This window comes from Nyctibius grandis, chromosome 24 (assembly GCF_013368605.1).
Source record: "Nyctibius grandis isolate bNycGra1 chromosome 24, bNycGra1.pri, whole genome shotgun sequence".
Taxonomy (NCBI): Eukaryota; Metazoa; Chordata; class Aves; order Nyctibiiformes; family Nyctibiidae; genus Nyctibius; species Nyctibius grandis.
In genome coordinates, this window is record NC_090681.1 from 4,501,407 (window position 1) to 4,525,770 (window position 24,364).

The window sequence follows — 24,364 nt, forward strand, 5'->3', positions numbered from 1 at the left end:
TGTTTTACAACTGTTGGCTTGGCAGCGATTGATGTACAAGGTGGAAATCGTGTGTTTAGAGTTGTGTGTGGGGTTGTTTGTGCAAAGTCAGAAGAAATGCTGCCTAACAGACATCATTTCTCTTCCGTGAGTGTGTGTAAGTGAATAGAGGCAGTAAAAAGGCCATCTACAACGTAAATGTGCCCTGACACAGGCAGAAGGCAGAAGATGTGTTCCCAGGCTTCTTGTAGGAGGAAGGGGTCACATCCCATGCAAGAAAACAGCATTTTTAGGATTCTCAGTAGCAAGTATTGAGATTTGAGCAGTGAGAAACCAGGTGGGGTGGGTACCAGGCACTGCCCCGGTGTCCCTCCATCCCTCCCAGGGATATACCCTCCCAAGGATGTCCCTCCATCCCTCCTGAGGATGTCAGGTCCTAAGGATGTATGTCCCTTCATCCCTCCCAGGGATGTACCCTTCCAAGGATGTCCCTCCATCCCTCCTGGGGATGTACCCTCCTGGGAATGTCCTTCCATCCCTACCAAGGATGTCCCTCCATTCATCCCTCTTGGGGTGTACCAGCACTGTCCCTGGGTCCCTCCATCCCTCCCAGGGCTGGTGCCAGCAGCTGATGCTGATATTGCCGCTTTTTTATCTCCAACTGCCAACTTGAAAGTGAGTACGTGTGGTGAGAAGCTAGTGAAAAGTCTCGGTGAATAAGCACGTCAAATAGTGATACTATAAACCGACGTGTGGGCTGCCTGGTACAGCTGCTGGCGTAACTTTGATCCAGGTACAAGTTGGAAATGTTTGGGGCTTGGGGAAGAGCCCAGCTGCAGAGAAAGGGACTGTTTCGTGCTGTTTGTTGTACGTAGCTCTAGTGAAAAGGGTTTAAGGACCCCCACAATTTCTTGGAGAGGGGCAACAGCTAGGAAGAGAAACTGATTTGGGAGGGAAAACTGCAGGCTGAATACGTGTTGGCTTTCTATTGATTTTCACGTGCAGCCAGGCCTCCTGGGGTGTTTAAATGTGATGGAAAAGAGCTCTTGCAGGTGCACGGGTTTGTTGAGTTAATTACACAGATCGGCTGTCTTCATTACTCAGGAGTTTCTGAAAAATAATTTAATATTGTAGAGGACAGGCGCAGGAGGAGCAATGGGGCGATTGCATCAACGTGGGACATGTGTGCTCCTATAGTGCAGGGAAGTGGCCACGTGCTGAATTTCTCTTGACTTCAGCGGCATCTGATAGTTTCCAGCGTGTTTCGTTAGAGGAAATAGTTTATTTAGACTTCTCATTGAGGGTTTGTTTTTTTCTTGTTGTTGTTGTAACTGCTGCTTCTGTTATTTCCCTCCTGTCTACCTAGATGCTGTCTTCAAAAAAACACTTCCTTTGTTTATGGGCGGCAGCGTGTGGTTTGTTTGCACCCGCCTGTCTCCGTGCTTCCCTTCCCTCCCCCAGGAAACCACTGAAAACTCTGGAGTTTCCTATGAGGCTGGAGCAGCGTCGCACCCGTCCCGGTGCAGGGCTTGCCTCCCTGCCCCTCTCTGCAGCGGGGTTTGGGATCGTTTATCCCCTCGTTAGAAATGGTAACGAGAACCCAAGGAACGAGCAGCGTCCAAGCGTGTTCATCTCAAGGAATGACCTTTTTTCCACCACGCTTGCACGCCTATTTTATTTTGCTTCTAAACTGAGATGGTTTGAGTAGCTGGTGTCTCCCATCCCCTCAGTTTTGGGGCATTGATGCAGAAAATATTCCTCTCCTTGGTTGCATTCAGGTACACTCGATCCCCACCTGCGAACGCGCAGCTGAGTGGCGTCTTGGATGCTGGTGGGGATGGGCAGTGTCACTGGCTTCACATTCTGCAGCTGCTGCCCTTGGCTGATTTAAAAACGATGATTGACACTCTTCATCTCACCTCATGATGACAAATGGCGATACTCCTGTTGTAAAGATGTAGTTTATTAAAAAAAGAGTTCTTGGGGAAAATGAATCTCTTTGTGTTACGTGCCTGCATGCCTCCAGAGGTAGGAATGGGACTGGGTAACGAACAGGAGAGGTGACTTCAGGAGGCTTGCAGTTACAGTGAGTTTTGGTATTTCACTGTTGACGCTTTTCTTGCAGCTTTATTTCTTTCTATAATGGTATTGGACTCTCCAGCATCAGTATTGCCTGATTATTGCACTGGCGGGGTTGTTCAGGCTGGGTTTGATCCATGCAGTGCTGATGGCAGAAAAGGCAGGTGATGTAGGAATGAAAATATGGGCTTCAACTTTTTTTCTCCATTTTTTTGAGGTCGCTGCATCTCTGCCAGCGATAAGATTCATTGCAAACACAGGTGAAGCGAGCTGCAGAGCCGGTGTAGGGAGACCTGCCAGCACCCCGGAGATCAATCGCGCACCAGTTCAGTAGGTCGTAAGGTTTGCGCGGAGCTAATTGGCGGCTCGGCGAGGTGCAAGGCTGATTACGGGGTTAGCTGCGTTTGCTGGGCTGGTGCTGCGGGTGGAAGTGGTTGCACATTAACTATTTCTCATGATTTCACATCGCAAACAGTTGTAAATCATTCGTGTAGCAGGAACAGATGCAAAAAGGCCTGAGCTGTGGTTTGGCTGTGCAGCACGCTACCTCCTGCCTCGGTCTTCTAAATTGAAAACAGAATTGTAAGGAAACAAAGCACTGTGCCCTTTAGATGCCTTGACTATAAAATCGACTGAGAAACTGTCGCTAGCTTGTGCTTGTTTTGGAAACATTTTAACCTTGTGAAACTTCTGAGACTGGCAAAAAAACAAGTAGTGATTAGTTATACTGAAACTAAAGTTTGATTAATTGTAGCTTTGGTAATGCTTCAGCTTTACCACTAGAAAAACATCTTGGGATAGGCGAAGAACATTTGTTTGTTTTTTTTTTAAACTAAAACCACTTGTTTTATTAGACTTTATCATAAGCTGGTGACCAGCGACCAAGCTGGTGAAGAGTCTGGAGGGTCTGACCTACGAGGAACAGCTGAGGGAGCTGGGGATGTTTAGCCTGGAGAAGAGGAGGCTCAGAGGTGACCTTAGTGCAGTCTACAACTACCTGAAGGGAGGTTGTAGCGCAGTGGGAGTCGGCCTCTTCTCCCGGGCAACCAGCGATAGGACAAGAGGACACAGCCTCAAGCTTCACCAGGGGAGGGTCAGGTTGGACATTAGGAAGCATTTCTTCTCAGCAAGGGTCATTAGGCATTGGAAGGGGCTGCCCAGGGAGGTGGTGGAGTCACCATCTCTGGAGGGGTTTAAGAAAAGACTGGACAAGGCACTTAGTGCCATGATCTAGTTGCCATGGTGGTGTCAGGGCAATGGTTGGACTCGATGATCCCAGAGGGCTCTTCCAACCTGATTGATTCTGTGATAATCTAGCTGGAGGCGGAGAGGCTGTAGACTGAAATTGCAGATGTGCATGTCTGAAGTACGAGGTTTGTAGGTAGGTTGTTCCTGTGTACTTCAAAGGTCTGCTGATTTTTTTCCTCCTATGATGAATACCCTGATCCGCTTCAGCAGAAACACTCCCTGAGATAATATTTTGAAACACTCCTTTAAAACAAAACAAAAAAAAACACAAAAGGAGAAAAGCACAAGCCTCTCTGTATGCTTTCAGTTGGAAACCATCATCAGAGCTTTTCTAATGGAGCAACAGCATTTGGGATTTAGGAAAACAGCGCATAAAAGCAGCCAGCTGCACCCCATGACGTCTCAACATCCCTACGTAAGCCAAGCCCAGAAGTTGCTCGCTTCCTCCTCGCCAGAGGAGATGACAACTGGGGAACGTGCAGCTTTCATCTGCTTTTTGGGTTAAAGTCTCTGCTCAATCATTGTGTGGCTTTCCCACCCATTTACTGTGGTTTTGCCCAGTCACAAGGTGTTTCATGGGTGCAGCGAGTCAGAGACGTTTGGGAATGAGTCAGTGGAGCTCAGGATGGGGCAAGTTTCTTGAAAACAACCTGGGAGATCCCCAGGCTTTGCAGAAGCTTAAAGTTAAGGGTTGACTCCAAGACCCAAAAAGATCCAGACCTCTTGGTATTGGCAGCCATGAGCTCTTTGAATGGTGCTTTGGGAAACAACGTTTGAAATTTGTTACTCTCTTTTAAAGAAAAATCTGTCTTTGCTGCGCCAAGCAGTGAATTATTATTTTTTTAGAATGCAAACTGGAAAAAATTCAGCTTGGAGCAGTGCAGAGATTTGATTTTTAAGTTGATAGTTTGTCACGCAAGTAACGAGCCGGTGTGGTACCCAGTACGGCCCCTTATGGCTTTGTAGGGTTGCGGCGATCGTATATGTGATCTGCATTTACTACGAGGAGAAGTGGATGCGTTTTAGTGGAGGGACTGTCTGGTTGGTTTAATCACTGTAAATGGAGATGTGTGTGTTTTATTCGAAATCAGAGATCACAGAATCACAGAATCAACCAGGTTGGAAGAGCCCTCTGGGATCATCGAGTCCAACCATTGCCCTGACACCACCATGGCAACTAGACCAGGGCACTAAGTGCCATGTCCAGTCTTTTCTTAAACCCCTCCAGAGATGGTGACTCCACCACCTCCCTGGGCAGCCCCTTCCAATGCCTAATGACCCTTGCTGAGAAGAAATGCTTCCTAATGTCCAACCTGACCCTCCCCTGGCGAAGCTTGAGGCTGTGTCCTCTTGTCCTATCGCTGGTTGCCTGGGAGAAGAAGCCGACTCCCACTGCACTACAACCTCCCTTCAGGTAGTTGTAGACTGCACTAAGGTCACCTCTGAGCCTCCTCTTCTCCAGGCTAAACAGCCCCAGCTCCCTCAGCCATTCCTCGTAGGTCAGACCCTCCAGACCCTTCACCAGCAGATCTGCCCATCTCTGTCTCATTAAATGAGTGTTTGGTGTGGGCCACCTGCAGTAAAAGCCGACGCAGCCATTGCCTAATTCCTGATGGCACAAACGTTTCTATGTTTGTGTGGCAGGTTCCTATTTTAAACCGTGCTGGAAGTTGGTTTTACTGCTTAAAATTAACTCTAGCAGTTCACTGGGTAACCACTAATTGATTTAATTGCTGCTCTTAGTATTAAATATATTGTGGATTCGAAAGGCACGTTCTGCTACCCCAAAGTACTTGACTGAAGCCGTCCCAGATGTGCGTGAGTTGTCCACGTTCCCCGTGTCCCCATGCAGGCAGATCCCTGGTGTGAGCAGTTCACGCCACCGCCGTGTTCCCTGCTCGTGGTCCAGCGGGGTCTCCAAGCCCTGCTGCTGAGCAAACCTGCAACGAGATGGGTCTTTCTCAAAAAGCTTCTGTTTGGGAAGGTAGGCAGGGGCTGGGAGCAGAAATGAAGCATGAAGAAGAGCTATTTACCTTCTTATTTCTCTTCTTGCATATAGAAGTCTAGCACTGACCTACTCTGCTCTTGTAGAGATAAGAGTTTTGCAGTGCTGGTTGTGAAACACTTTGAAAGTGCACCACACAAAGAGAATAATAGATGTTTTTTGGGAAAAAAAAGTAATATTCAATTAAAAAATGAGTAGATAATTGTGGTAAAGCGGTATTTCCTTCTGGTGTGTAACTTTCACGCTAGTGGCACTGCACTTTGTGCAATAAATGTCTATTTGTAGAAAGGCAAAAAAAAAAAAAAGAGACCAAAGTTTATGGGATCTTTCTCAAAATCAGACAGATTTTGTCTTGTGCCGGAGTAGTTATTAAATGTGAGCAATGTGAGTTGCAAAATAACTTCTTGTGCCTCTGTCTGCAGATGCCAGGGCCTTTGTAAAGGCTTCGGGGAGCTGTAAAGGGTCGTTCTGTGCTGTGTCCCAAGGCTCGTGCTGGGCTCTGCAACAGGGCGTTGTGTTGGGTCTTACCTCCCAGCTCTGGTGTTAATGCCTGAACAGGCTCCGTCACGGTTTAAAGCGAGCCTTGCTTGGAGGGAGATGGATTTTGGGCGTTTTCCATGTAGTCTGTGGAGTTTGGGGTCTCCATCCTCTTTTTTTTTTTGAAGGGTTTGCCAAAGGCACTTGCAACTCGCGTGAATTAATACGGTGCTGGCTGCTGATGGCGGTGTATGCCCCGCATCCCGGAGAGTTCCAGGTTAACGTCCCCAGTGCTGAACTGGTGCTGCCTCTTGTTGAGTCCCAAAGAAGAAAACAGACGTTTAGTGCTGTGGATGTACGGGGGATCTGAGGGGCTGGCGGAGGCTGCTGAGATCTGGGCATTGAGCCTACGGTGACCTTCTGCTCGTCTGCTGTTTCACCAAACCTCCTCTTCTTGCTCAGGGCTGTTAGTCCGCTACCGAGACTGGGAATCTCCGTTTCTTTTCCAAGAGAAGAGGCTGGTCCCGGATGCCAGTGGGTTTAAAGCAGTGCCTCCAACTCCGTGCAGCACAGCCGTGCGCAGGGAACTCTGTAATTAATGTCGGCTCTTGAGTGCCGAGTAATTGGGAGCAGTAATTGGATGGTAGCTTAAGAGTAAGAGTATGGTTAAATAAACCAAGCAGGCTTGCAGTTGTAGTGTCAGCAGGTAAAACACCTGGGAAATGGTGGTGGGGTGCACCGGGAGCATCCACGAGCGAGGTCCCTGCTGAGCAAACCCGGCAACACCGAAACGTGCAGGGGCAGAGCAGGGGCAGGCTCCTCTCCTCCCTCCCCGGGTGCCACAGAGGGGACAGCAGTTGGTAAGACAGATATTTTTGAGCATCTCCCTCGCTTAGGAATAAGATAATGAAACGTTCTCAATGTGGAGCTGTAACTCCTGAAGAGTTTTTGCAGCTTGTTTAGTTTGGGGAGCTGGAACGAGCTCGGGCTGCTGCGTGTGTGCACCAATGTCCTGACTGGGAGACCAGCTCATTACGTTTGGTTCTGGTTTTGCTTTGCTTTTTACTCTTAAAGCACAATTCTTGCAGCTGTGAGGGCTGCAAAAACTGACCTGCTTTCTGGAGCTGGTGTGGCTTTTCTCTGCTCTCATTTTCCATACTGCTCTGCTAACAGCTTACACCGGTGAGGAGGTGTCTCGGAGCGAGCTGAACCCCGGTCAGACCTTGTTTGCATGTTCACTATTTTCACCTTAGGGAGGAACGGGCGACCATTTGCCTTCAGTTTATGTATGTATAAAGAGAACCTGAAGGGAATGCAAAGGCGGTGGTTTAAGAACACATTTATTGGAGGAGTAAAGAGCTGGTTTGGCCCGAGCCGCCTGGCCGAGTAGCCCGGGTGAGCTCACCGATGCTTTTTGCTCTCTCCACTCTTTCGCCCTGGCGTCATTGGAAGGGTCTTCTCATGGCGGTTTTAGCCCGAACAATGATATCAACAGAGCTTGCAGAAAAGAGGATTTGCGTGGCGTTTTATTCCCTTGTGCTGCATGAATGTGGATTTCAGCGATATTGTTGTGTGGCTCCTGCTGTCAGCAGCACGGTGAAAAGAGGAGCTCACTTGTCTGGTATTGCGACCGGGGCACTCGCAGCCCTTTTGCAGCATAATTTTAGCTTGGGCTCTCCATTCAGTCTTCAGTACTGGGTGCCGGGCAAGACCAGTAGGTTTTGAGTCCAAAATACCGAGGTTAATAAGGTTTATTCTTAATTTTCTGTTTTTTTTTGGTGTTTGATAAATACCCAAGCCACACTGAGTCCCCATGAGTCTACAGAGCTTTCAGCTGGATGAAGCAGCGTTGGGCTCAATGAGGCTTCAGCTGTGCACGAGGCAATTGCACGACCGGGATTTAAATATAAAAAAGGGAAAAATAAGCAAAGCTTCTCCAAAAAAACACGCAGTTATTCATACCGCCCTTGTATTGTTGGGTGTGCGCGCGTGCACACACACGCGCGCGCTTTGAATAGAGTCAGGATTATTGTGAGACCCAACTTGTAAAATAAGTGCCAATGGGATGCTAAATTGTGTACACAAGACCAGTAGCTTATCCAGAAAGCAGCTCGAGCCTCAGCTATGATTTATTTTAACAGGGAGATATTTAAACCAGCTGCTTTCTGTTTTCTGCGTACGCTTTATCCCTGTTAATGGCGATATTTTGCCTTGCGCGGCTCTTCGTTTATTTTAAAATATTGCAATGTTTAAAAAGTTGTGAGCTGTTTGGTGTTGTCTTCTCAGCTGGACGGTGGCCAGCGGCGTGTCGGTGGTGTGTGTCGGCACTGGTGGGAGCGGAGAAAGCTGGTTTATGAAAGGGAGAAGGTTGAAAGGGCTACTCGGGGGAAGGCGTGAGCAGGCTGGGGAGAGGGGGGACCCCGCCAGCCCCCCAGGAGCGGGGAGGAGGTAGGGGGGGATCAGTGGGGTGGTGGAGGGGAGAGCAGGTCAAATGCAGCCGGACAGGAGGCTCAGAGGTGACCTTAGTGCAGTCTACAACTACCTGAAGGGAGGTTGTAGTGGAGTGGGAGTCGGCCTCTTCTCCCAGGCAACCAGCGATAGGACAAGAGGACACAGCCTCAAGCTTCTCCAGGGGAGGTTCAGGTTGGACATTAGGAAGCATTTCTTCTCAGCAAGGGTCATTAGCCATTGGAAGGGGCTGCCCAGGGAGGTGGTGGAGTCACCATCTCTGGAGGGGTTTAAGACAAGACTGGACATGGCAGTTAGTGCCCTGGCCTAGTTGCCATGGTGGTGTCAGGGCAATGGTTGGACTCGATGATCCCAGAGGGCTCTTCCAACCTCAGTGATTCTGTGATTCTGTGATCTTGTCCATTGAGCTCCTGGGTGGAGTGACGTTTGGATTAGTGGAATTGAGCCTGGCTGGAGGGGAAGGTGCTGCAGTGTGGTGTTCAGAAATACACGGGCCGTTCAGGAGCACCAGGACGAGACTCAGCACTTATACTGTCCTCCTAGGGTGCTGGATGGCAAAGGTGGGAGTTGAAAAAGTAAAAAATACCTCTCGAGAACTGCTCAAACATGGCAGCGCTAGTGTTTGTTCAGTGAAATCAAGAGCTACAAAACCCTTCCCGTACCGACCCGTCGAGCGCAGAAAGGAGGGAGGCAACCGAAAATGTAAGCGAACAGCCCCTGTAATGTGGGTGCAAAGCGTGTCTCTGACCCCCTCCCCGCAGGTACTGAGGGTGAATGCAGCTTCCTTTTCCTTTCTGTGGTTTCAAGAAAGCGACGTTTGTGCACGTTTCCTCCATGCAAACGATTGCAACGCCCGCGAGCTGGGGGGTTGGTGCAGGAGCTGAGCGAAGAGGGTGCTGCAGGGAGCAGCGGAGACGCTCACTTGGGTTTCCAGCAGTGGGAAAAACCTTACAGTGCCACGTTACCTTCCTTCCCGTTATGGAAATCAATGCTTTCCCTTTCCTTTCCCCCCAAGATGATATTTAATATCCTCCTTACTATTTTCTATCACTGGTAGGACAGGCTGCGCGCTGGAGCTCAGCTGCCGCGTCCTCGTGAGCTATTAGTGCGTTAGGATGGGAGTGGGGTGGAGTAATTCAAAACAAGAATGAACGCAGGCACCCCGTGGGATAACGCAATAACGGCAGAAGGTGTCGGCGTAATTATTTCGGTTCGGCAGCAGAAGTGACGGTAATAAAGTGCTCGCTGGGTATTTGCTCTCCCAGAGGATCAAAGGGATTCCTGACAGCTGAGCAACTGCGACGAAGCGCGCTGTTGTCCGTCTTTACCCGAGCTACCGAGTGGTGATGTACCCAAATAACCGGGTTAGGCGTTGAAATATCATCCCTCTATCCCGTGGGTCAATATTGAGAGTATTGCCTGAAATGGGAACTTTTTTTTGCTGCAAACTTATAAGCGCTGCGTTCCCACCCTGCTGTGTGTGGTTTCTCAGCGCTGCAGCCGCCTGCTTAAATCCTGCCCAAGAAACAGGTGATTATTTAATGAAAATTCCTTTTCCAAGCTCTGCGTGAGTGTGTCTCACATCCAAAAAAAGATCAAAAAAGATCATCTCACACAAAGCATCCAAAAAGCCGGGTTGTGTCTTCTCCCCATCGTCGACACAGCGCAGCCAGTGTGGGAAAGACGATGGCAATTTCGATTCCAAGCCATCACCAGCGAGAATGGTTGTTTGCAAATGTGTTGCATCAGATGTGTCAATGGCTATAATTAAGGAATGAAGGCTGCTGCACATCCCCTAATTAAGGGGATTAAAAACTAAAGCTGCCTCATTTCACTGCTGGGTGGAAGAAAACAAACAGCCAGGCTGGTGGAAACCGCTGGGAGGCCAAGTCGTGGGTAGGGTGGTTCTGCTGCAGCCACATCAGGTACCGAAAGGAGCAGCTCTGGGGAGGGGTGACAGGACTGAGCCGCTCTGTAATTTGTGCGTACTTAGCTGCTGAGTGCAGAAGAAGGTATTTAATTGCTGCTTCGCATTCCCTCCCGTTTGCTTTCTGTTCCTAATGGAGATGGGAGGATTTTCATCCCCTGCCAGCTGTGCTGGGATGCAGCCCCGGGGAGGTCACAGTCATGTCAACCCATGGTGAGTTGGTGTCCTGATGTCTCCCCACCGTCTCCGTACCCGTCACCAGCTCTTGGTTGTTCGGGATCTCGTTGCGTAGAAGCAGAAGTGAGATGTGTGTGTGAGGTGCTGGATGCAGGGCAGGACCTTCAGGCATCTGTGAGGGGCTTTTGCATGCACGAAATGGGCAGCACTGTGCCAAATCTTGGACAGTGAACGTGGTGTGATGCAAATATTAGAAAGCTGTGCTCTGGATGGGCTTCTCCTGAGCCTGGCTAAGAGGAGAACTGCTCTGTTGTGGACTGGGGACTGCCAACGAGGCCGTTGAGGCTATGATCTCCCATTGCTGATTTGATTCCAGGTGGGTGTTACGTGCCATGCAGGTGCAGGATCCCTGAAGGGCTACTTGGGGAACGCCCTCCGAGTGGGAGGTGTTGCAATACCTGCTGTGATTTTCCAGGAACTGTCTTCTCCTTTGCTCTCCAGCTTGTGAAGCCACCCCAGGGGGAAGGGCAACTTCGGGGTCACTGAGCATCATGAGCAAGAAGGATGGGAAGAAACCCATCCTTGTGGAGGTGGTGGTGTGTCTGAGTATGTGTCAGGGATGTGCAATGCTCTTCTGTAATACATGATGCTGTGTTTGTCGGGGCAATGTCCTTCTGGGGCCCTGGTGGCATTGAGTTTGTCCCAATCAAACTGAGTCAATATGTTGAGGCTTTACAAACAGCATCTGACTTGTGGGTATGAGTATTTGGGAAAACATCTGAATGACTGGTTTGCAGGCCTGCCTGTTGGTTACCTGTGGACCACAGGATCACAGAATCACAGAATCAATCAGGTTGGAAGAGCCCTCTGGGATCATCGAGTCCAACCATTGCCCCGACACCACCATGTCAACTAGACCAGGGCACTAAGTGCCATGTCCAGTCTTTTCTTAAACCCCTCCAGAGAAGTGATTCCACCACCTCCCTGGGCAGCCCCTTCCAATGGCTAATGACCCTTTCTGAGAAGAAATTCTTCCTAATGTCCAACCTGACCCTCCCCTGGCGAAGCTTGAGGCTGTGTCCTCTTGTCCTATCGCTGGTTGCCTGGGAGAAGACCAGGTCTGGTTGAGAAGAACACGATTGTACCCAAGCTTTAAATGGCGCTGGGTGTTTGCCTGCTATCGTTGGGTCCAGGCAGGAGCCCAGAGATGTGCAGTGGGATCATCCCCATGGGATGCTTTTCCTGGGAAAGGTGCAGAGCTTGAATTAACTCATCACCTGCACTATTTAAAAAAAAACAAACCACACCACTTTTCTGGAGCAGGGTCCCCCCCTCTGCCCTTTTGTGCGTGGCACCACCAGAAGATGCTTTGCTCTTCCTAGGCTTGAGGTAAGGTCAGCAGCTGGCTGGGGGTCTGCATCCCCGTTGGCATTCCCCATTGCTGTGTGACTTCAGGAGCTGCAGCCGCCGTGGAGAGGGCTCGTGGGGCTTGTGCTTCTGCAGGCTCTTCTGGTTTTGATGGGGGACTTTAATTAGCTTCTAGTGGTTTCTGAAGCTGAGCTGCATGGTCATGCGAGTTTTCAAATGGTTAAAGTTTGGGTTCTTTCTGCGATACTGGGAGTGTACAGCTCGAGGTTTGGGGTGGGAAGAGATTTCTCCTTCATGAGGTTCTTGCTCTCCTGGTGTTGCTGCATGTGATGCTGAGCCCTGGAAGGAGACAAGGAGACTTCAGAAAAGGGGAAACACCGAAGGGTGACAGCTTCCTGAACCAAAACCTTCCTCTTGCTGGGGAGCAAGCGCAGGCTGCTGCTGCTGTGAGTACGATACCTGCGGTGGTATGTACCCACCCAGCGAAACTCAGCTTTACAAACCGCCCTGCTGGCTGACTCACTCCTCCTGGGCTCGCCAAAGCTTTTGCAGCCATCCCAGTCGTGTCTCCAGAGCCAGTGGCCGTGGTGGGGCTGGGTCATTCCAGGCTGGTGGATGCTGAGGAGGTTGTCCAGCTTCTCCATCCCCTGTGTTGCTCTGCAGGTGTAAGCGACTGGGGCTTGGCCGTCCTGTTGAGGAAACCAAGAATTGAGGAGTTTAGTAGGATAACCTACAGCCAGCCAGTGCCTTCCAGCACTCCTGGGTGGGGGTTGTTAGACTTTGAAGGTGCAATGTTCAGGGCTTGCTGATAATTCCTGTAAAGGTAATTGTCCCCTAATTGTCTTCATGGGAGAACAGGTCTTGAAATCAGCTTAGGATAGTGTAGATACTGACTTGTTTGAATGTCTCATACTCAGTGGCAATCTTGAAGCAGTAAGCCGAGCTTAAAGCCCGGGTTGAGGATGCTTTCAGCTAGCTTTTACCTGGGCTTGGTGGAGGGCAAGCCTGGCGTGACTGAGGCCATGCCAGCCCTTCTTGTAGGTGGTTCCCTTAGTTTAAACGTTGTGCATTTATTATGCAGCTAATAACGTAAAAATAACTGCTGTGATAGGTTATTTTTAATGAATTTTGGGCGTTGGACCAGGGTGTGGCAGATGTATTTGAGGCACTCGGATGAATGTGAGTTATATAACTAAAAATCAAGTGGTTAAGCATGAATGTCCTCAGCACAAGAACAGGCTGTGTGAGCTGGAGCTGTCGGCATGTGCTGCAGAGCAGCAGCAGGTGATGAAGAGCTTTTTAGCCTGTTAAGAGCTTTTTAGCCTCAAACATCCTCCTGGGTCTCGGTGCTGCAGTGGTACGTACTTGGCAGGTGCCCGTGTGTGTGTGCAGGGCGGGTGTTTATCTAGCAGGCAGCTCTTCATCAAAGGAGCGTGCGGGTCCCTCTTGGGTTCTAATTATAGCTTTGGTTTGGAAACAACCAAAGGGAAGACGACAAAAGCAAAAAGCGCTTTACCCCCGTGCTTGAAAAAACCATAAGGAAGGAAAATGAGCCCTGTTATGTTAAACCTTGAGTGTAAATGAGGCACAGTGTGAGTAAACACATCTGTGTTCAGGCAGGGGAAAATATGAATAATGCATGGCAAAAATCCTGCTACTCAGTGGATGGGGATCTATTGCTTATTTCTGTTTAACTGTTGCTTTAGAAAGCGGTGTGCTGCTGGAGGAAGAGGGCTGTTTGTCTCGTGTGGTGCTGGAGTTGTCGTCGTTGTTTTGCTGTCATCGCCACCTTAGGTGTTCCTTCGGTGCAGAGTCGGGAGCGGTTGTGATGGGGTGACCCGCTGGGACAAAGCCCGCGCGCCCTTGGCTTTGCTCGCTCGTGACGAAGTACAAGCACAAATCCAGGCTGGGTGGAGAAGGGATCGAGAGCAGCCCTGAGGAGAAGGACTTGGGGGTGATGGTTGATGAGAAGCTCACCATGAGCCGGCAATGTGCGCTCGCAGCCCAGAAGCCACCCGTGTCCTGGGCTGCATCCCCAGCAGCGTGGCCAGCAGGGCGAGGGAGGGGATTCTGCCCCTCTGCTCCGCTCTCGTGAGATCCCCCCTGCAGTGCTGCGTCCAGCTCTGGGGCCCCCAACATCAGAAGGACATGGAGCTGTTGGAGCGAGTCCAGAGGAGGCCACGGAGATGCTCAGAGGGCTGGAGCACCTCTGCTATGGAGACAGGTTGAGAGAGCTGGGGCTGTTCAGCCTGGAGAAGAGAAGGCTCTGGGGAGACCTTCTAGCACCTTCCAGTACCTGAAGGGGCTACAGGAAAGTGGGAGAGGGGCTTTTTACAAGGGCATGGAGTGATAGGACGAGGGGGAACAGTTTTAAACTGAAAGAGGGGAGATTGAGATTAGATATTAGGAAGAAATTCTTGACTGTGAGGGTGGTGAGACCCTGGCCCAGGTTGTCCAGAGAAGCTGTGGCTGCCCCCTCCGTGGCAGTGTTCAAGGCCAGGTTGGATGGGGCTTGGAGCAACCTGGTCTGGTGGAAGGTGTCCCTGCCCGTGGCAGGGGGGTTGGAACTGGATGGACTTTAAGATCCCTTCCAACCCAAACCATTCGATGATTCTATGAAGTGCTGCTCGCTCGTGGTGCCTTTGTGAGTGTGCGGGCTGCACCGTTCCCGCTGCTTTTATTTGCACAGATTTTTGGCTCCGGCCTCGTTCCGTGCATCCCAGGCTGCCCCAGCTCCCTGCCTCGGCTGAAGGCTGGGGGACGCAGCAGCTCCGGGGATGCTATCTGGAAGGCGCAGGTGCCGGAGCTGCCCACGGGGTGGGGATGGGTGCCGGGGGTCCCTCCCTTCCTCCGCGAGGTCGGGCAGATACCGGCTCCTTCTGCAGAGGAGGTTTCGGTGCTGCTGCCGCCTGCGCTCGCCGGTTCCTCCACGGAAGGTTTGGTGCAGTTGGGTGGTTTGGAGGCTTGTTTCTGCGGAGGGAAAGCTTCGTCAGGCGCCACGTATTCGAGGCAAAACCTTGTTGTTTCTGCTCTGACCTCAGTCGAAGCAGGGGAAGGGAGCCCTGAGAGTCACTTTTGCTGGTCGCTACGGGATAGGCAGCAACACTTGTATTAAACTGACCATTTCCTTAGTCTTTTTAGCCCACTCGGTGTTGCAGCAGGAGAAGGGATAGTCTAAGAGCAGCTTTATTTCGCTGGCAGCCTGGTGCACGCGCCTTCTCTCTGGTCCAACTGCTCCAAGATCAAGTGAGTTTTCTTGGCGTGTCCCCCATGGGCAGCCTTTCCAAACCCATTGCTGTAGACAAGGCTGGGGTGACAAGGACATGTTTTCATTTAAATTTCAGTGCTTTACCCATGAGCAAAGCTCCTGTATTCCTGCAAAAGGAATTCTGCAGCATCCAGGAGGATTTCTGAGGATACACGGGAGGAGCTCCGGGCTCCCTTCGGTTGTAATGCACTTACGGCTCCATTTAGTCAGGTCATTTTATAAGCCCAGTCTTCAGTCTGACATAAATGATTTGCTTTCAGCAGATGGTGAGCTACTATTTTTTGCCCTCATTTAGGTAGGAAAGCTGTATGATAGCAGAAGATGAAAGAGGGGCATGGTGCTGCCGACATCCAGTAGATTACGAGGGCTGGTCTAGTGAGAATTAAATCCGGGTGGTTGTAATGTGCCATCTGTGGTTTGTTGGGTGGTTTATTTTTCCCCCCATTCGATGAGGCTCCTGAAGGCTCCTGTTACCCTCCGGGTAAGGCAGCGTTGCCAGCTGAGCGACAGCATCCCTTTTGTTCAGGACCTAAAGTACCGGCACAAAAAAGATGATGCACGTTAATTCTAGCACTGGTTATAAAATGCCAGCGCTAATTATTCCTCTAATAAAATATATTAAATAAATTTTGAAAGTGCTTTACAGTGTTTTAAAGTTGTTTGAATTTCTTATTGAGAGGTTTATTTTATTGCATTTGAATTTCTTGTTTTGTTGGAAAAAACCCGAACAAACAACTCTCTGCTATGTTTTTACTAACTGTAGTAAAAATCACGTGTAGGGTATGTAACTCGAACACACGCGTGAGGTGAATCCTGCTTGTGGCGGTTGCAGTTTCCTCCTCTCCCACCCACAGACGCAGGTTTGTTGCACATGCAGCGTGTCTTGAAATAAACTGAATTTTCAGCCTGTGGTATCTATTTCTGTGTAGTTTCCCTGGTGAGTTGTGTGCTTTTCACACACATTATGAAATGGGAAGGAACGCGTTTTGAAAAAAAAAAACTCCACACTGTTGCTGAAACTATTTGATTTTTGCCTATTTTTAGCAGAAATTTCTCTCTTATCATTGTCTCCAGCTCTTACTGGAGCAGCAGTGTTCGGCGAAGCCACACATTTTTGGGTAGGAAGGTCCAGACAGTTTGTTCCAGCAGCGTGATTACCATTATCTGACGTTGGGCATCGCTGTGAAACCGTTTCTGTTTCGGAGAAGTGAAACTTCTTGGTGGACAGTCCTTTTTCTTCTCTCTCTGAAAGCCTAAAACACTGTGAATTAAGTTATGGCATGAGCCATAAATTGGTTTTTCCAGGCTTGGAAGCAGGGATAAGTTAGATTTTACTATTACTACTCTTATTTGTGTGCCTAAGTAAGAGAGACTGGAGCACATGGACAGGTAGGAGACGGTGATAGACACGTATCTAAATGTTAGCATTTCTTTGAGCCTCTGTAACTTGTCCGTGGAACAACCCAAATGAGCAGCATCGTTATTGGCAGAGAATTAACGCACCATCACTTAACGACAGCCTGCCGGGACAGGCGCAGTGAGTGAGTAATTCGGCGTCCTCCAGCCTTGAAGGATTTCTCGACAGGGAGCTGTTGGGATCTGTTGAGCTACTCTATAAATCTGTATTTTGGAGAAATCGTTGTGCATGTGTGCAGGGTGGAAAAGGGGAATGGTTTGACTTGGAGGGTGGTTGTCTTCTGATGTCTGCAAGACATGGGGTAGACGAGTAGATGTGGTGCTGAGGGACATGGGTTAGTGGTGGGCTTGGTAGTGTTGGGTTAATGGTTGGAGCTCGATGGTCTTAAAGGTCCTTTCCAACCAAGACGATTCTGTGATTCGAAGAGTTTTGCCATCCTCTGCTCGCCAGATATTAGGGCTGATCGGGTGCAGGTGAAGGGGGATGCTGTCGGTGGGGAGGTCGACCTGCGATGGGGTTTCGGGGGGGAGAAGCCTATTTGTCCTCTCCCCACAGGCTGCTCTGGGTGTGTTTTATTACCTTTTCTTCAGATTGCTTCCTGTTGCTAAAGTCTTACTTGGAGGAGGATGCTCTTAAAAATGGTTAAATATACATACATGGTCGAACTCTTTTCTGATGAGATTTTTACTCTGGAATTTCTATGTGGGATTATATCTTAAGTTTTGCTGTGATTTGCTTGTTTCCGTAGCATTAAACGCCTTCTCTACGCTAAACTTTTGAAGACTCTGCCTTTTACAGGCTGTCTGGCATCAAACCCCCCACAAAAAACCCCAAACCCGGCATTTACAAACGTGGCAGCTCAGAGCAGGAGGTGAGCAGCACTGCTTGGGTGCTCCTAGAAGAGCAGAGCATCCTTCTCCAGCATCCAGGGAGCTCCCGAGGCACCTGCAGGCTCTGCAGAGTTGCCTTGTGGAATAGTGATGGAAAAAAATTTAATTTAAAACAAAAAAACGTGCTTGTGGTTTGGCAGTGGGCAGTGCTTTCTCCAGAGAACGAGTTGAAGAGCGGCAGAGTGGGAACCTTGCTCTTCGTGTTGGCTGGGTTGGAAACAAAACCCTACGTAGCAAACACCTCCGTGCAGCAAAGGTGCTTTTTCTTTTTAAATAATACGGCTTCTAAGTTATGTTGCTTGCTTACAAATCTCTTTGCTTTCGGTCGGGAGCTTAGGAAACCATTTCTGAACACAAAACTTCAAAGGGAGAGAACCAGCCGTGAGCCCGTGCAGCGGCTGAGCGCGCTTGGGTCTTGCAGCAAGATGTTTGCCTGCACCCAGTGAGTTACTGGTGCTGGCTGCTGCTATGACATGTTTACTGGGAAGGGGTGGGAAGGGAAGGGAAGGGCTCGTACATGCCCATCTCCACATCCCCAGCCCTGCCGAGGGGATCCAGCCGAGCTGCGAGGTGGATGGAGGAAAGACGTGGAGATGTTTGCCCATCTCCAGCGAGACCCACCTTCCCACGCTGGGAAAGGTCCGTGACTGCGGCTTTGAAATCCAAACAAGGAAACATTTCTTGTGCCAGAAATGTTGGTATTTAAAGAGAGAAGACTGTGTCCAGAGGAAACGTTTGTTTGTGGCCTGTGCCTCTTGTTTACCACGGCTGGTACGAGCTGCTCTTCAGCTGTGCCCTCCCTGAGCTGGGATTGCAAGAGCCTCGGTTCTGCCTTTTTATTTTTAAGACAGTGTGTGTTTTGATAATGATTCTTACAAATGTATTTATTCAAAACAAACACAGTGGGAAGCAACTACAAAGCAGACTGCTTTGGCAGCTGGTGCAAAAGGGAGCTCACCGTTGTCATGTGTTCGTGGTGGGATGGTCTTGCGACGCATCCATCCTGCTCTGTGTGTGCTGGGGCATCGGGAGCTTCGCCCTGGGAGCTGCCCGTGGCGAGTGCGTCCTGCGTCATGGGCTTGGGGTGATGTGCATTTGGCTGAACGTAGTTCGTTGTCCCCTGCATCACCTTGTAGCATCTCCAGGAGTTTTTGGAGAGCTGTTGGGAGTGAGAGTTGGCTGCACGGTGGCTGGGGTGGCTCTGCAGGCGGAGCCGTGTGTCGCTGACGGGGCCAGCAGCATCCCCAGCAAGGGACCACGGGAGGAAGGGGAACAGCAGTAAGAGCTGCGGGGGCAAGTCACCTGCGTGCTGCCATCCACAGACCGACCGCAGCCCCTTAACCCCCCTGGGGAGTGCGGAGCCTCTTCAGAACCTCCCCTGAACCCAACTGCAGCCCCCACTCATGCTGTCATCCTGCTTCGGCCCCACTAAACCAGTGGCACCCTCAATTCTGCCCCCGAGAGCCGGCAGCCAGCCCGCACCCTGCTAGTTTGCTGCTCGTTGCAGCTTTCGGGTGTTCCCTGGATGGTGTGAGCTCTGTGGGCGGTGAACCCTTGGTCTAAGAGCTCTTGTACCTTGTGTGTGGTTGGGTTTAGCTTGCTTTCCCTTCTCACTGATGTTGCTGGTTTAGGGGAGAAGGAAATTCAGCATTGCGGATTTTTTTTGCCCCCCCCACCCCGAAGCTGCCCCCTCCTTGAGGGCAGTGCTGGGAGCCAGCTCGGTGCTGCGTGAATCCACCGTAGGCTTTCGTTTAACTTGGATTTTACAGCTTTCTGCAGAGCCTGTTCTGTGGTAGTCCTGCAAAACCAAACTCCTGCAAGACTTCTGGGGAAACGAGGTGGCAGAATGCCCAACTTGCAGCGTTTTGGAGAACTACCCTTGCGTGCCCTCGCTGCCATGGTGGGGTTATGCCAAGCAGCCCTGCCCTCTCCCGTGCAAAGCACTGGAGGAGGAGAACCAATGCAGTGTGGTTTTCTGCACATCTGCATCTCCATCTAGCTCGGAGCCCTGCCACGGCTGGGTTTCAGATGTCCCCAGTGCATCAGGTGCCCACGGATGGTCGGGCAGGCTGTCTGCTTGGATCCCGAATTTCAGTGTAGGTAGAAAGCTGCTCTTTCAGTGGCCTCCACCTCTTGTTGGGTTTGGAGAAACTCAGAGAAGCTCAGAGTGGAGATGGTGTGTAGGGCATGAGGCTTTAAACCTGGCTTCTGCAGGAGACTAGGCTAAAATGGGTCCTGCAGCTCATCCCTAAAGCTGGCTGGTGGGGCTAAGTCCAAGTGAAGAGGTTTCAGAGAGTTCAGAGAGCCTGTCCTACATCTGACGCAGCTCCACGTTACTCCAATGGGAGCACAGACCCTGTGGGTTACCATCCCCAAAGACCTCCTTGCAAAAAAAAAACCCCAAAAAAGTGAACTTGAAAACAAAACAAACCTTGTAAACCCAGGAAATCTGCATTGCTGGGGAAAAAAATTCAGTGAAGGTCTCTAATTCTGCTTTGTTTTAACCACAGCTTTAAGAATAATATTAAGCTTTTGCATTAGATGCAGAAGAAGAGTACTTTGGAAAGCTGGGAGGGCTTTTCTCTTTCAAGCACTCTGGTTGTTTTGGCAATCAAGATGAGTTAAATTAAAATTGTTGAATGCAATAATACGTAGGAGGGTGACGTCTTGAAACATTTCTTGATTTTAAGTATGTATTTTCAGCAAATGTTTGTACGCCGTGGCTGGGGCTGGTGGGGTTGGAAGGTGTTGGATTATGTGCTGTTTGCTCTGGGTAAGCAGTGGCAGTTTATTGCTGCAGATCCATGTGATGCAACGCGCAAAGATTAGTTCTAGCCTCTCTAAAGCGTGATTATTTTGGGTCCTCTTTATACCTTAAATAGATATTCTTCTCATGTGATTTCCCATCTTTTTGTGTCAACAGCCCAGGGTAAAGTTGAAACAAACATTGCATCAGCTGAATAGCGCAGGCTCTGAAGAAATCTGCTCTCCGTTATGGGGGTTGGTTGGAAGCCTTTTCCTTTTACATTTTTCCAATGTGCAGTTGGATTCACAAAGCTCTCGTGAATCCTGAAGCCTGCTCTGTTCTCGTGCAGATCAACGTAGTTGGTCAACACTGATGAGTCCCATCTGGAGCAGAGCATCAGCATGGTTCACTGTGTTTAAATATCCCCCTTTTTAGTTCATGGTGAGGATCTGTGGCCTCTTTCAGGGACATTCAGAAGTGAGCAGCTGTTAAAATTTGTTGTGGCCGTGCAATTTGTGACTCTCAAGTAGCAGATCGCTCCTTCCAGTTGCAGTTGTGGAGAAGGATGCTGTGACACGGCAAGCCATTGCAGGCCGTCTGGGGTTTTGGCGTGGTGTGGTAGGAGGAAGGTTGCCTGGTCATGTGCATGTACTCATATGGTTGGACTCTTACGATCTTAAAGGTCTTTTCCAACATAAATGATTCTCTTATTCTCATCTGCTCTGCTCCCACAGCCAGTGCTGCCGGTGGGGAACAGGGACTTGGAGGAAGAGAGGACCTCAGGACAGCCCTGTGGAGCAAGACCTGCCATCTCCTCCCCTTTCCCTAATCTTGTTTCCATTTTTTAATCATTTGCTTGTGTCAGGCTGCAGACCTGGTGCCAGGGCATTTAGCAGTTTGGAGTCAGCGTCATCCAGATGGTGGAAGATGTGTGGGCAGATGTTGATAGAGATGTTTCTATCAAAGCAAACCTTAGCAAAAAGAATGATCTGTTTGTTCTTAATGACTTTGTAGGCTGGAGTTGACAGGACAGGGTGGTATGACTGTGGAAAGTGGTGTGTCTGTTCTTGTGGCTTGGTTTGAATAGCTTAATGCAGACTTAAATATTGGAAAGCTCTTGATGGAGACCTTTCGTGCCTCTCTTACAGCATCATCATGACAACAGAGAAGAGTCTAGCGGCGGACGCCGACAATTCGGACCAGCAGCAAGCCAAGGAGGAGGAAGGATCTGCTGAAACACAAAAGCAAGAGGCTTCCCTAGAGGAAGGGGCTCAGCAGGCGTCGGAGGGACAGCCTGCAGCGGGGCAGAAGAAGGCCTCCAACGGCGATACGCCCACGCACGAGGAGCAGGGCAAGAAGGAACGCCGCACCTCCGAGGGCCGGGGTCTCTCCCGCCTCTTCTCATCCTTTCTCAGGAGGCCCAAGTCTCAGGTGTCCGAAGAGGACAAAGACACTGCCGCTTCTCAAGAGGTGGGAGGTGACCAGAAAGACCCGGGATTAGAAGCCAGCCCTGATGAAGACATCCTGGTGAAAGCCCCAATTGCAGCTCCTGAGCCTGAGCTCAAAACCGATCCATCACTAGATCTCCATTCCTTAAGCAGCGCGGAAACACAGGTAAAGCACCCTGCTCCGGGTGGTGTGCTCTTGATAATGGGTCTTTTTAGCCAAAATTATAAAAACTTCATATCCTGGGATGGTAAGCTTGGTCAGAAAAAACTCATGAGGTGCAGAATAAAGGCAGGTCAGTGGCGTGAGGTGGAGATTGCAAGAGGACGTGGATTTTGGGAAAGGGTTTCTTCAACTTCAAGGAGCACAGGCGGGGTGTTTCAGGACTTGGTCATCAGTTCAGTCCGGGCTGGTGCTGACCTTGCCAAATACAACTATTTTCTGCTTATGCATCATGTAGACAGGGATTTCTGCAGAGCACGTGGGCTGAGCCCAGCTCCTAGTAGCCGTCTGGTGTCTGCTCTTTACAGCTGGGGTCACTTTTCATGCAAAATTTAAAGTTTTTAAACCGTGGTAGGAGCTGAGGCAGAGACACCCCCAGGGAGACGTTCACAAAGCTGCAGCTGGTTATTGATTTGGGGGTATCAGATGCCCTCTCTTACTCCTTGGAGGGGGTCTTGGGTAATTGCAGCTCTGCCGTTGCTAGTGCAGCTTCCCGGGGTTAGAGAAAGGCGGGTGCCCCTTCTCCTGAAATTCACATTTCTTCCAACCCAACCAACCTGCGTGTATTGCTGGGGTCGTAGGACCTTAGTGGTAACATCTGGATTACTTCCCCCGCTGCCTTAACGTTTGATGGGGCTCTGGAGAGGTGTTACGTGTCTGCAAACTCTGGGTTTCAGCTGACTTTTGGAGCAATGCTTTGCAAGTCAGAGCATTGCCAGGCTGCACTTGTAAGTCTACCTCCTTCAAACCACGAAGGTGTAGAGAAGGTAGTAGGTAGCACCTTTTTCTTTCTTGTCCCAAATTTCTGAGCCTGTGAAGCACAGGGGATGATCTCCGCTCATGTGTTGTACCCGTGATTAGCAGAATGGGGGTGAGCTGGAAATTTTCATGCGATTTCAGCCCAGACATTGTGTCTCCCAGAGAAAATGCATGATTTCTTTCTCTGTTTAACTTTGATTTGCTGCTTCTGAGCACATACGAGCGTGCAGCCACAGCCTTCCTTCACCACGGGCTGTTCATTTCAGACGAAGCATTTGTGCTTTTTTTTTTTTTTAGTTCTTATTTTAGCTCGACGGCAGCGGCTTTCTGAACTGTGACACTCGGCAGATATTTCTGCCGTGAAAGCATTTGTGAGGTGCTGCCTCTTTGATAAATGCTGACCGAGGGGCATTACGAGCTTTGACTGATTCCCTGCTCCCGATTGTCCTGGCCCTGCTGGAGCAGAAGTCAGCAGCTTGTGGATGTTATCTAGTTTTTTAAATACCTCCGTGCAGTTGTGCCTGGGTGTGATTTCATGAGACGCGATGGGCTGAAAAGACGGGCTTTTGCTCTTCCTCTGCCGCGGCCGCGTGCTCCAGCTGCATCCAGCCACTTCCAGCGCTTGTCAGAGCCTGCCGTGAACTCGTTTAACCCGCTGAAATGGCAGCAGGGGAAAAAAAAACAACTAACCCAGCTTCCTTCCTCCTCCTGTCCCCAAACTGCATCTCTTTCTGCTATTTTAGTGAATTAAACTGGCTCGCAAAGTGCTTCGGTAGGCAAAGGGAGGGCGGTGTGAAGGCTGCCTTCCCTTTCTGGTGGCAGAGAGCTGCTCGGTCAGCTCAGACGGCCGTGAAATCTCGGCGCTGAACCCCCCAGTTTGATGCTGCTGCTGCCATACTGGGGGCTGGTGTACTGGAGCAAAGCCCATCGCCCAGGGCGGCACTGGGAGCGCGGGGCCCCGTGCAGTGGGTGCACTGGGTGGGGAAAAAACTTACTAGTCCAAAAGGTGCTGTTGTCATTAAGACCATGAAGATTTGCATGATTAATCTGCCCTGATTTCTCTAATCAACCATTTTTCCTTTTTTATTACGTCCTTTATTAAATGAAGGCTTGAGAATGACTTGAAGGGCTTTATTTAACATCATCACCTTGCTCACCCAAGCTGCTGCTCCAGGTCCCAGCTTACACATTTAAGTCAGATCCCTAATTTTGGGGTGAGATCCCAGCACTGTAGTGCACCTATGCAATGCTTGTTTTATGGGATGTTTGTTTTTTTTTCCCTTGACACGTCTAAATTGCAACTTGGGTGATGTGGGGGTTTCAGCCTGCGCAGGAGGAGAGGAGGGACGACCAGGAGCCGGACAGCACAGACTTCGGGGGCAAGGAAGGAGGGGAAGCAAAGGAGGAGTGTGCCAAGCCAGAGCTGAAAGAAGAGACTCCAGAGACCAAAGCAGAGAAGGATTTGAAAGCTGCCCAGAGAGCAGTAAAAAGACACAGAAATATGTACTGCAAAGTTGTCTTGCTGGATGACACCATTTTTGAGTGCGCCGTGGATGTAAGTACTTCTGGGGTTTGTTTCTGCTTCAGCCTCTTTTCCCTCTCCCTTCTCCTCCTCTTGAAAAATCACCTCAAACACTATTTAATAGGGGTCTAATTTGCTGCCAGTGAATTATGTGTCAGGCTTTACCGCGGAACAATCTTGCTGTAAGCTGTAACAGCTTATTTAATGTGTTGTAAAAATCTCTGGGTGCCTAGGAATCTTGATATTTTTTTATATTTCTACATATATTTTATATAAAAAATATATTTTATATTTCTACAATTTTCTAGGCTTTGTAAAGGTGAGGGGAAGTTTAAAGAAAAGGTTGTCTTACTTGCTGTTTATCT

The 24,364-nt window shown here is 49.8% G+C and overlaps 1 protein-coding gene across 19 annotated transcripts in view; it reads left to right on the forward strand.

Annotated features, from left to right (window-relative positions):
- The window catches only part of EPB41 (erythrocyte membrane protein band 4.1), a 97,739-nt gene that overhangs the window by 25,031 nt on the left and 48,344 nt on the right, over positions 1-24,364 (forward strand). For 18 of the 19 annotated variants that reach the window (XM_068417820.1, XM_068417837.1, XM_068417818.1 and 15 more), the window contains 2 exons: positions 21,199-21,664; positions 23,802-24,032. In XM_068417820.1, the coding sequence (XP_068273921.1) occupies positions 21,206-21,664; positions 23,802-24,032 (690 nt within the window). In that variant the 5' untranslated portion in view covers positions 21,199-21,205. The remainder of the gene's footprint in view (positions 1-21,198; positions 21,665-23,801; positions 24,033-24,364) is intronic. The other variant, XM_068417836.1, reaches the window with a different exon arrangement.